The sequence below is a fragment of the Varanus komodoensis genome, unplaced genomic scaffold (assembly GCF_004798865.1).
Source record: "Varanus komodoensis strain SLA01 unplaced genomic scaffold, ASM479886v1 scaffold68, whole genome shotgun sequence".
Classification (NCBI taxonomy): domain Eukaryota; kingdom Metazoa; phylum Chordata; class Lepidosauria; order Squamata; family Varanidae; genus Varanus; species Varanus komodoensis.
Window position 1 is genome coordinate 3,345,910 of NW_025336321.1, and position 13,330 is coordinate 3,359,239.

Consider the following 13,330-nt stretch of genomic DNA (forward strand, 5'->3'; position numbering starts at 1 on the left):
AGAAAGCCCTCCTCCGAGTACCTACCCTCCTAATATCCTTCACAGAGGGTTCCCAGAGATGGCCTCTCCAGCTGATCTCAAGGACATCTTGGTTAACTGCACAGCTACATGCTAACAGAAGTCAGTTGAACGTGGTTTATCTGTAAGGGCTCTCCTCAATCTGGGGAATTGTGGTCTTAAGATAGTGCTCAGAACAGATTGCTAGAGAAAGACAGATTCCTGCTGTTAGTGTCTCTAAGTATGCAGGACTGGCTCTATTGCAAGGTACAGAGCAAGTGTGGTGTAGCAGTGTGGTGTTGGACTGGGATGCAGGGAATCCAGGTTCTAGTCTCCAGTAAGCCCTGGACCTCATTGGATGATTTGGGGCCAGTCAGTGTCTCTCAGCCTGACCTACCTCACAGGGTTGTTGTGAGAATAAACTGGAGAGGAGGAGGAAGAGAATTAAATTAGCCAGCTTGAGGTCCTTGTATGAGAAAAGGCAAGATATAAATGCAACCAATAAGATTCCCAAGCCTCAGAAATATGAAAGTAATAAGAGGGGCTTAAAATAAACTGCCAGAGTACAGTTTTTCTTCAGGGCTCCAGCCAGTTGTATCATCTGGGATACTCTGTTCAGTATTTCCCTCAGTAGCCCTCTGTGGCTATTTGGCATGCTTGGTTTGAGTCTCTCTCTTCTCACAGACACACCATCACACACACACACTTGGATTTGTGCACAGCTAGTGCTGTTTTGGCAACGTAACCCACACTTGGAGAATGTTGTAATCATAGATGTGACCCAAGGCTGATATGAGTGGGGAAGCATTATTATGACTCCATAACAGAACCGCATGAGAACAAATCAAGGAACTGGGCTGACAGTTTAATTATCTGAGAATGTCACCTTTCCAAAAAAGCAAGTTTCTAGCCCTTCTTGCTGTGGTAGACACTGGTTGACAGCAATTCTGTTTGAAATTACATTTTAGTACCTACTGCAGAGAGGGGGCCCAGCACTCACACTGTGGTGTGTGATACTTGGGTGGGGCAGAGTAGCAATGATGGGGCAGGTCTGAAATCAACCACATGGTTCACCTGGACTAGGAAATATTCTGAAATTGGGTTGCCCTGCAGTGGTCATTCTTTGGAACGGCAGCCTCCTGATCCCATTATCAGACCTTTAAAATCTCAGTGCTGACACTGGGCTGCCCTCCCAAGGCCAGTACTGGGACTTGCAGCCTACTGATTCTATTGGAGAGAAAATGTCACCGCTTACACTGGGCTGCCCTCCAGCGGACAGCACTGGGAACTGCAGCCTCCTGGACCCATTAGTTAGGATCCCATTGCAGTTCCCTTCCATGGCCCAGACCTGGAATGGTATCCTCCTGAATTAACAGCTCAGTGCTGACACTGAGTTATCTTCCAGGAGCCAGTAGGCCAGCCTTCTGATCCCATTTTTTGTTTAGCTGCTAAGTCGTGTCTGACCCTTCATGACCCCATGGACAACATGCCTCCAGGCTCTCCATTAGCAGGTTTGAATCTAAGGGCTGACACTCAGGAAGCAGTATTCAGCCGCTCAGGTCACGTGGGTCATTTGCAGCCCACCTCCTCAAGATATTTCTGAGGAGGAGGTGGAAGGACAGAGTTGGCAGATGACTTTTCAGTGTCAAGGTTACCTAGTGAAGACTCTCAGACAGGATGTTAGAACAAGCCTGTCTTGGAAAAGCAGGGAGACATTTCAGAACTGGGGGTGAGATGGAGAGGGAGTTCCTTGACCTAGGCAGGAGACAACCGGCAAAACAAGCAGGCCCATTAAGATGCGTCTGGCATTTCTGCTGCCCAGCCCTCAAGCAGCAGGGACCACCCTGAAGGTAGAGTCAGACCCTTTTTTGGAAAGGGAAGGAAGCAGGGGAATATTCAGCTTAGAGACAACTCTTTACATGCACAGATGCTTCTCTCACACTTCAAAGAGAATGCTGCTTTGATTTACTCTTATGTAACCTGTTAAGCCTTAAGAACAGGACTGTGCTTCTAAAGCCCAAAGAGGGAGTGAGAGGCTTGGGCTTCAGTGAAGAAGCAGCGATACAGCTTGCTCTATAGTGCTGTTGTTACGTGCCATCAAGCTGTCTCCAATTTCCAAAATGTCCAGTCCTAGATAGCCTTCTGCAGCTCTTGTAAAGATAAGGCTGTGACTTCCTTTTTGGCATCAATCTTCATAGCTGGTCTCCCTTTTCTTCTGCTTTCAACTTTCCCTAGCATTATCATCTTCAGTGAATCTTGTCTTCTCATGATTGTGCCCAAAGTATGATAACTTCAGTTTAATTAAATTTGCTTCCAGGGAGCTCATTTGATCTGGAACACATTTGTTTGTCTTTCTGTCAACACAAGGTATTCATGAAGCTGGCACCTTGTTTCAAATGCATCTATTTCCTTTCTTCATTGCCTAGTTTTTACACCCATACCTAGTGAAAGGCACCTAGTGTAGATGATCTTGACTCTGGTCTCCAGTAAAATGCCTTTACACTTGATGATCTTTTCTAATTTCTTCATTGCTGCCATTCCAAGTCCCTATATGAATTGATGACTGAGCCAAGGTATATAACACATTTAATAATTTTAAGTTCTCCATTGTTAACAGTAAAGTTCTGTAATTCTTCCATAGTCATGATTTTTATCTTTTTAATATTCAGCTGTAGTTCTGTTTTTGTACTTTCTTCCACTGCCATCATTGTTTCAATTCATTGCTGCTTCCTGCCAGTAATATATCATCTGCATATCTTAAATTATTGATGTGTCATCTGCCAATTTTTACTCCTCCTTCCTCTGATTTGTTCTATATACATGGTGAAAAAATAAACACATGATTATCTTTGTGCTATGGAGAGCAACAGGGATGTTCTTCCAGTGAAATAGGTATTGAATGAGCTAAAATGTTTTTAATCTAAGCCAGAGAAGAAAGAGACCCTTCCTTCCTAGCCTCTGTTGTACTCACCATCCACCCACAAAGTGGCTTCTATAAGCTGTTTGCATGGCTTGTTGCTCCTGTGGCAGCAGGACTGGATGGAGGCGTTTCTCTCCCTTTCCCTCTGGGGTGTGCCAGTTACATTTCTGGATCCTACAGGTCTGCAGCCCCTCCTGGCAAACCCACTAACCAGCCGGCATCGGCACCCGCTCCAGGCTTTGGAGGGCCCCGAGCGAGGCATCCTCCCAGGCCCTCCCGCAGAACCCTCCCCTTCTCACGCCCTCAGCACCGGCTGCCGTTGCCTCGTGCCTCTCTCATCACCGCTGCCGGCTGGCTTGTGGAGCCTCCAGCGCCTCTTCCTCAGCGCCACTGCCGTCCGGCAGGAGAGAACTGGCGAGTTGCAGTGGTGAGGCAGAGGGGCCACTTTGTTAGGGGCCCTTCATGCCAGGCCTGAGCACTGCCCTTCCAAAGCCATTGTGTGACCATCCTTTCTTTCCTTCCTTAACCAGCTTTCTGTGGTAAGGAAGAAACAGTGCCAGAATCCATAAGAAGTGAGAGTTCCTAATGGAAGACAATCCCCTGCACTCCCCAGTAAAATTTTGCGAATGAGGCAAAGCAATTGTACTTATACAATCACCTGGAAGCACCCTTTAAAAACATGTAACTATAGATAAGTCTTTCTTCTTTTTTGACTCTGTCTTCTCTAACAGCCTGATTGTGGCTTCCTGCCAAACCCATCCCAATTAATTTAGCATCTGTTTTCAGACTTGATATTGTCTGCCTGTATCTCGTCTTCAGAGACTAGACATGTCTCACATATTTTCCAATAGGTCATAGTTTTCCACTTGGTTTTTGCTTAACAGCTGGCATCTCGTCTCCTTCATGCAACAGAGAAGCTATTCATTGTGGTTGGGTCCTGCTGGGCCTCACCAGGGCACAATTTCTATTCTTTCGCTGTAACCTGAGATTAGGACAGTGCACCCAGGTACATAATGTGGAGTGTGACACTCCACAACTTCTTCATCTCAGCATGTTTTAGGTGAATTCTATTAAACGTCAAAGCTTGATCCAGCTGCAACAAGGGATAAAATTAGAGCGTAGTAACTGCTATTTTTATGCTGCTATAGGTTTCTCTAGGCTTTCCGTGGCTTGTGAGGTCAATTCCCTTTTGCCTGTAAGTCTCCCAGTTGCCTAAATTATCCAAACGGATAAGCTTTGGGATACTGCCATGGTCCACCTCTCTAAATAAAGTGCGGAAACTTCTGCTCATATGCCTAACTCAGGATTGTTAAATATGTGGCCTTCAAGCCTGGATTTAGCATGTGGTTGAGACAGAGCAGGGTGGGTACAGCCCTTCAGAGGAGAAATCCTCCCATTCTGAAGTGCTGACCATATGGAAAATCCTCACTAGGTTACTCTACAATGTTTCTCCCAACCAATCTTACACTGAAATGTGGGCAGAGAAATCTGAGCCATCTCACACTTTAAAGGATTTAGGCTGGATGATTCTTGCAACTGCTACATCACCAATATTATGAGTCTTTAAGCAAGCATAAATATTTTGCCATATGTATTTCAGGATAGCCGTATGTACTGCAGGATTTACTAGGCATTTTTCTCATGCCTAGAAAATGTACAGCATTGCTACCTCTTCAGGGGTTGCCTTCAGGATCTGTTGTCCACCAGAAGATGGGTTCCACTCATGGTAGGTTCACCTGGCTTGCTATCCTAACCTTCTGTGTAGAATTTGCAGGGGCCTAGAGGGGCCAGTGTGAGGGGAAAAAAGGGGGGGGGGGCAGAGAAATCTACTTCCACTAGTGCCAATGATTCAGCAAAAATCTGGCTTCAACCCCAAAGCTTTAGTTTCTCTCCTACATGCCCTTTTCTATTCATTGTTCATTTGCTTCCCACATTTCAAAACCTCCATCTGTGGGCAGAGAGGGATTTTGAAGCAGATCCATTGAAAGCAATGAAAATTAGGTGTTCTGCTTTATGACTAACTCTGGATCCAGACCATGGTATCTACATATGTATTTAGATTAGTAGACTCTCTAACTCTACTACTCTGGAAACTAAACCAGAACAAAACTCCATATTTTGTTTTTAAGCTTCACTGAGCACTTATCTTTTCAAGTAAAGGAAACTGGAAATGCAACATCAAAGCAATGGAGAGGAGGACCACACACACATCTATATATCACAAAGTTTTTTATGCCCAGCTCTTTACCAAAAATTAAATAAAATAAATTTGTAATTTAATATTCAGTAGGAGTGCACTCCTTTAATATAATTCTGATTGGCTGACCTTATCAGACAAAACATCTTCTTTGCTGGACAAATTGGCATAGGTCTTCACTCTTATCTGGCTCAGTGATCACAAATGCAATCAAAACATACCAGAAGACTTCTTGCTCCTGTCTCTTAAAACTTGGAGTGTTGCCAGACATCAATATAGAAATTAGAAGGGGTGGCTACAACTGGGCCAAACTGTGCATTTCTCTGAGGATATAGCTCAGCACATGAATACATTAATCATGGAAGTGAAACAGACAGATATGTGGGGAGACCTCTTTGCATTTCCCACTATTCTCTGTTTAGAGCTGGTTTTCCTGGCCAAAGTGAAATCCATTCTCTAATGGATTTAGCAGACATCCCCTATTAACTGCTGGTGAACTGACAAAGCCTTTACATTTAGCATTTGTCTTCTTCCACTTTGTCTTCTTGCCAGCATCACATACTGAAAGTCAAATAATCTTTGCCCTTAATCAAATATTACCCAGGAATGAGCAATTGCTTTGCAGCATATGGCTCTTGAGCAAAAACCTGCCCATGTCTAGGGGCTTCAAGAGCAGTTTGAAACCCCCATTGCAAGCATATCTTTTAAGATACCTCCCAAAAGCCTCTGTAGCACTCTAACTTGCAAACCTAGAAGCACAGCACATTACACATCCTGTTGGGGTATCTATAAACTTGGACTAGATCATGCAACTATTTAGCCAGACCCCATACCTACGAGATTGAGGGTTCAGTTCCTCACTTCTTCCATGAAAGGCCTTCCTTTAACCAGGACTGGGTAGCAATCTACAGATTTATTTATTCACATTGAGAGCCATGCATTAGCATCAAGCTCTCTGGGTGGCCAAAGACTAGGTTCCTATCTGTCCTACCTTAGATATGACATTCCCTCTGTCATATATAACTGAAATATTTACAGTGTGAGAAAGTACAGGACCTGAATTATTGTAGGCTACTCAGATAGGTGCAAGTGACAGTAGTGCATAAAAACAAAACAAACTGACTAAAACCATTTCCCAGGAGGGTATTAATCACTGTACCTACTTGTTTTATTGCAAAACTGAGATCCAAGGGCTGCACAGCTTCTCCTTTCTTGCTTTTCCACTATATAGCCTCTAAGTGGTGCATTGCTATAGGAAAATAGCACAATTACACAAAAAGAACAGAAAAATAGTTCTTTTCTTTCCCTTTCAGAAATAGGGCTTTTCTACAGGAGGCATTTGCCATAAGTTTGTCATTCCCTACTTACTGCTGTTTATAGGTTCTTTAGTCCATGTGATGCCTCTCCAGATTCTTTTCTGTGTCTAACCAGCACTTCTGGTGAGGCAAGGAAGGTTAGAGTAGGGAGAATGCAGCACTGAATTGTGAAAGAAAAAGAAACCATGATTTTATCTTGTGTATTTGTGTTATTCTGCTATCCCATGGAGCACATAGAAGAAAAGAAGGAACAGGAAACAGTCCTCGGATGTCTATTCTGCCATTAGAACAAACTCAAAAAGGGTGACTGCGGTCTTACGTAAGGGTCTATCGGCACCAACTTGAAATGGACCAACCACTGGGGCTGGGAAGAGCCATCCTAAAAGTGCAGGGCTTGTTTCCAGGCTTACAGATTGACCCCAAAAACCTTCATTACAAGTGGTCTGTACTTCTGAATGGCCATAGGAGTATTTTGGAATGGTAGCAGTAGTCTCACAAGAAGTAGCAGCAGGCGGGTGTTCCTCGTGTGTGTGCTGGAGAGATACCTACAAAAGTTACAGAGGAAAATGGAATGAAACCACAAAAAAGTAAAATAGAAACCAAGAGGGTCAGATAGCATTCCACTGGAGGCTCAGAGGCCCTGAGCCAGGGCAGCCTGTCCGTAGCGGTCACTGCTGAGTGTGGAATGGGCAGAAAGCTAGAAGAAATTCCAGCCTGGCTGGTCTTTCTCCCCACACCCTCCTTTGTTCAACACTGACATGATACGGAGACCTTATTTCTTGTTTCTGCACACAGTGAATGTGGAGAATTTGGCAATCACCGATATGGCGTATTATAGCCACTGAGCCCAATCTAGAGAAACGAAATTCAGTGAGCAGATAAATATTGCCCCATTCATATCCAGGGACCCACATGTGCTTCACAGAATAATTTACAGTGCAATCCAGTGCATGTCAACTTGGAATTAAATCCCATTGATTTCAGTGAGGTTCAGTCCCAGGTAAGATTGAAGTCTTAATGCCTTGTTTTCCACAGTACTATGTACATGCAGAATTAAACTAATCTACACAGCTATGTGTATGATTAAAAGGTGCATATGTGCTGGTTTTAATAGGATTTTTATTATAATTATGTTGCATCCTCCTTACTCAGCATCTATGGAAGTAACAGAATATAATAAGAATTGTTATACATGTATTTATGTATTTCAAACAGACATTTCAGACCATTAAGGGCAGATAGGAAAGACCGAATTATCTTCATTTTTCTGAATTCATCCTCACTCTATGAGGAATTTACATGAAATTTAAGGTAACTCCAATTTGTGTTGCATTTGACATACTTCCAACATGAAATTAGCTCTTTATTGTCAGCCACAAAGGAAATAAGGAAATAACTCAAATATTCTCAATGATAATCATCTGACCAAACTTTTTGGAAGTGCCCCCCGCCGCCCCGCCACTGCCTCAGCATATATATAAATAAAATCTATACAGCATATAGTCTAGGTAATATTCTATGGGATGACACATATAGGCTATACAAGTAGGAGTATATACACAGTAATACTGATGTCATACAAAGCTGAGACTGGAAAACAATTGCTAAACAGGAAACCAGTTATGATATGATACATAAGAAAGCAGATGATGTAACAATTTCTGCCATGTAAGTTAAATGAAAGTTGGTAGTAGCAGTTTTCCAGTGGTAGGATTGGATCCAGATTTACTCTTACTCGGATTGGACCCATTCAGTTCAATGGGACTTCAGTTGGTTATGACTAACTGAAATCCCACTGATTTTAATCAGTCTACTCTGAGAATCAGTACACAACCTCAGTTTCAGTTTCAAAATGCAGCCTTCCATTCTGATGCATAATCAAAAATGCAAGTTCCAGGCATATTTACACAAGTTTTGTTACTGTTAGCTTTAAAAACTGGACAGGAACATGATGCACAAGACAGCAGGAACATATTCCGCATGGGGCAATTTTCTGCAAATGCTTATCTCATAGTAAAGAATTGTTGAATTAGGCTGTGCACTTATCCATGATTTCCTGGATAGGACTGTGATCCACTGATCCTAATGGGACTTATATCTGAGTACACTCGGATAGGAATGGGCCCTTAATCTTCCTTAATCTTTAATCTTCGAATCTAGAGGGACTCCCTTCCAGGGGCGCTGGAAGTTTGTTGACCTATTCTGTGGGTAACATGTGACACCCACTGGAATGGTTCCATTTCAGTCACTCTGGATATAAACCAGGTTATTTACATCTTATATTTTATATAATTTCTCTTTCTAAGTAAAACTGATCATTTCCTCATCTGGTCAACATCGTTTTAACTATCAGCACAATCTTAAGCATCTGTATTCAGATGTGAATCCAGTATTGGACTGCAGTCTAAATTGCTCCAAGTCAATGCAAAAACTGGAGGTTTCTTGTACATTTGGAAGTGTATTTTATCCAACTAACAGTACAATCCAATGAATGCCTACTCAGAACTAAATCCCATTGAATTCAGTTAGACTTATTCCTTGGAAAATGGGTATAGGATAGAAACCTAAAACCACATACAAAGTACTACAAAAGTAGTAAAAACAAAAACAAGAAACCCCTAAATAGTCTTTATAAACACAGCAATCAGAATATGCTTGGTGTTTATACTGGAATAGTCTTTGTTAAAAAGAAGAACCTGAAGAGCTTATTTGTAGGACTAACAGTTCTAAGTTGAGGTATTATTGTATTCTTATGAAGTAACAGCATAGACGTAAAATACAGTGTTCCAGTGATTTGGTTTTGTTCTTGTTGCACAAGGGAATTCCTGTAAGCAGCCATGGAAAAGTTAAGTCTTAACTATAAATGTTATCTGACATTTTTCTACTAAGACAGAATGCGGTGGTCCTATTTTCTTCCAGTGTGAGTCAATTGAAAAGACATCTCTGATCACCATAGCAACATGACACAAGTCGTTTCGTTACACAGTTGTTTGCTTGTCTATTGCCTGGCCTTGATTTGATGACAACATAGCACCCGCTGAATGGATGTCCTATGTGAGATATACTCACTCACCACCGCTCACCCTTCATGTAAAATATCGACATTCTGTAGAGTCAATATAGCAATAAGAAGTGCATCGTAGTTTTCCATAAGACCTAAGGCAGAAGATAACACAAACAAGTTATTACCTGTGAACCTTGTTTCTTTTTGGCTTTAAATAATTGTTATTAGGGATTGGCATTTCCTTTGCAAATTTCTCAAATAAACCACCGAGGAAAGGTGGAGTCCAATTTCCCAGATAATTCAAATCCTTAATTTCTATCAGGGAATGGCCAGACAAGTCCTGAATGTAGTTTTCTGTAGGAAGTAAAATAAGATATGAGGGTCCAGAAAATATGTCTGGTGGACAGTACGGTACTATTTAGCACAGTCCAAAATCAAGTTTTGTTCTAACATACACCTTACTATGCATTCACTTGATATTAGTTATTACATATTTTCCTGAAAGGAACCTGAGGTTCTTTACAGAAGCTTACTTCTCCACTCATGTTATCCACAACAACCCTGTGAAGTAGGTTAAGCTGAGAGTCATTGTCTAGCCCAAAGTCACCTAGTGAGATTCAGGCTGAGAGGGAATTAGAACCCAAATCTCCCAAGTCTTATTTCAACACTTTTAACCAGCACACCACATGGATTCTCAAGTCCAATCCAAATTGCAATCACTGAAAACCATTCCATTGTAATCAGTGAATGTTTCATTTCATTTGAACTTCTTAAAGAGGCTAAGGCTGCCACGTAAAAAGAACAGGACTTTGTGGGCCAAGATGGGAGAAGGACATTTGATGCCAGTGAGCAACACTGAATCATCCAGCCTAACAATGGAGGTTGTATGGAACAATGCAGTGGTTTGGCAAGGATGGGGCCTCACTGTTGCAGATTCTTCCTAGCACTGGGTTTTATAGCTAACAGAACACTAGCTGGGCTGGGATATGTGACAAAATTAAAAGAATACACTTTTAACTTAACTTTTAACTTTATTTAATACTTTTATATTATGTTATGGATGTTTTAACCTTAATTCAATTTTGGTTAATTTGTTGGTTGTTTTTACTGGTGTGTGTGAGTATATTTTATTTGAGGTGGTCTAGTATTTTATTGTTTTGTCTTTTTATCTGATTAATAATTGTTTATGTATGTTTTTATGCTTTAATATTATAAGCCACCCAGAGAACCTTCAGGTTATGGGGCAGCATAGAAATTGAATTTAATAAATAAAATTTTTTCCCTTCAGATATTCTTCTGATAGAATTTTGGTAAGAGAATACAATAGTCATAGCAAACACTGGTAGAATTTTGTCAACAGGCTGGTAGAATTTTGAAAACAGGCTGGTAGAATTTTGTCAAGAGAATACAATGGTCATAGCAAACACTCAACTTAAGAAAATTAAGTTCATGGCATCCGGTCCTCTCACTTCCTGGCAAATAGATGGGGAAGAAATGGAGGTAGTGACAGATTTTATTTTCCTGGGGTCTAAGATCACCACAGATGGGGACTGCAGCCAAGAAATTAAAAGATGCTTGCTCCTTGGGAGGAAAGCTATGGCAAATCTAGACAGCATACTACAAAGTAGAGACATCACCCTGCCAACAAAAGTGTGTATAGACAAGGCTATGGTTTTCCCAGTTGCAATGTATGGCAGTTAAAGTTGGACCATAAGGAAGGCTGAGCGCTGAAGAATTGAGGCCTTTGAATTGTGGTGCTGGAGAAGACTCCTGCGAGTCCCTTGGACTGCAAGGCGATCAAGCCAGTCAATCCTAGGGGAGATCAACCCTGACTGCTCTTTAGAAGGCCATGTATTGAAGATGAAACTCAAATACTTTGACCACCTACTGAGAAGGAAGGACTCACAGGAGAAGAGCTTAATTCTGGGAACAATCAACAGGAAAAGAAGAAGGGGATGGCAGAGAATGAGGTAGCTAGATGTAGTCACTGAAGCAGTTGGTGTGAGCTTAAGTGGACTTCGGAGGATGGTGAAGGACGGGAAGGCCTGGAGGAAGGTTGCCCATGGAGTCGTGACGGGTTGGACTCGACTTCGCGACTAACAACAACATCCTTCTGATATTTGAATAAACATCTGCAGCCTAAAATCCACATAACTGGATGTGCATTAAATATATGTCCAGTTCATGTATCTTTAGGAAAACTTGGAAATCAGCGAGCTGAAGGCTTTTTAGACCAGTGTTCTGGTCCAACCTGAGATGCATTTATGTATTTATATAGAAGCAAATGTTTTAGACACCAGATGGGAACTAAAATCCAGAGCAGGGCCCCGCCTTTGCTATGCCTTCCACTGAAGCTGGGAATAAAGCTCCCATTCACTTCAACAGGGACTTTTACCCCCGTGTAAAGAGCAGATACAGTCTCTTCCAACCCACCACTCCTGAAGCCAGGGGGTCTCATAGCTGTCATTCTATCTGGGAATCTAATAACCCTGAAGCAGAGACCTCAATTTTCAAAGCCTTAACCTGTCAGCCTCGTGTGTTTACATATTCATTTTCCTTTAAAACAAGTTTGCTTATAGAGCAGCACTAAAATGCTTGGTGCTGTAGGGAGTTCTAATTACATCCTCAGAGTTAACACAGAAGGAGGTTTGCAGAAAGGATTCTTTTGTTTTCTTATTCCTGCCAATTAACACATTATTCTATCATAAGCCATGAGGACTGTGCAGCTAATTTCATTTGCAAATTAAACGTTTCCTGTAAGATCGTAAGGATACATGACAGCATGACAAAACTACAGCTACTGCAGGTAAAATGCTGCTAACCAAAGGAAGGTATTAATACCAAGGCCTACATCTCAAATTGCAAGACAGCAAATGTCTCAACTAAGCACCCCGCTGGACTCAAGAAAAGCACATCAGCTCTGTGCCAAATCAACATTTTTGCTGATAGCTTCATTGTGCAACTTCCAGGGAAGCACAACACAGCCTTGTTTATGTGCTTCAATCTCTTTGTAAGATGGGAAGTTCATGTGACAACATCATGGATGCCAAAGGGCATATCCATTGCAAGGCAGGTTCTCCCCAGGAGTGAACCAGGAAAAACATCTGTCACCAGACCCTCAGATCTCTTGGGGCCTTCCTACCCACTGGCTCCATGGGGGGGTCAACCTTCCCAGGACCTTGCTAGCCATCAGATCCACCTGCCCAACCTTTCTCTCCACCACAGTTGTTTAGGAAACCAAAGAATGGTGATGATCTCTTTGTCACTGAAGTGACAAGTGGTCGGGGATAGGAGAAGACATATTTGCAGGGAGATAATTCGTGCAACATCTCTGAGACCCAGTTCCTCCCCACCACAGTCAGTCAGGTGGCACAGCGAATTCAGTCTCCTTCTGTTTTCTAAATAACTATAGACTGGCGTGAAGAATTTTATATGGCAATTACACAGAAATTAAAGTATTGGAACTGCAGGAAGCACTTTCCAAGCCAGGTTCCCCCCCCCCCCCCCCGACACACACACACACCTCAATAAAAGGAACTAAAAAGAGTAGTTTGCCTTCTTTCCAACCTTGCACAATTTAATATGATTTCTACTCTTGTTTCAGTCAATAATGTTCTGCCACAATTCAACAAAAGCAAAGATGATGAAATTTGCCATACCCTGGGAGATATGTTCTACATGTTAAATATCCAAAATCATTGCCATCACAGTCTTCTACACCTTCGTGTCGGTAGCCATCCCCACAGTAAGCATGGCGGCACCCTAATAAATATGAAATGAAATATTTAGTAAATATAAAAATCTTATACAGAAGTACTACTCCCTGCACTTTAATGAAATGATTCCCAAGGCAGCTTATGGTTGATTGCAATATTAGAAAAAGCCCCTAAACTCAC

The 13,330-nt window shown here is 42.0% G+C and overlaps 1 protein-coding gene across 2 annotated transcripts in view; it reads right to left on the minus strand.

Annotated features, from left to right (window-relative positions):
- Nucleotides 1–7,532: 7,532 nt before the first annotated feature.
- COLQ (collagen like tail subunit of asymmetric acetylcholinesterase) overlaps nt 7,533–13,330 on the minus strand; it is a 49,885-nt gene continuing 44,087 nt past the window's right edge. For both annotated transcript variants that reach the window (XM_044450691.1, XM_044450692.1), the window contains 2 exons: nt 13,094–13,196; nt 7,533–9,586 (listed from right to left, as the gene is read on the minus strand). In XM_044450691.1, the coding sequence (XP_044306626.1) occupies nt 9,517–9,586; nt 13,094–13,196 (173 nt within the window). In that variant the 3' untranslated portion in view covers nt 7,533–9,516. The remainder of the gene's footprint in view (nt 9,587–13,093; nt 13,197–13,330) is intronic.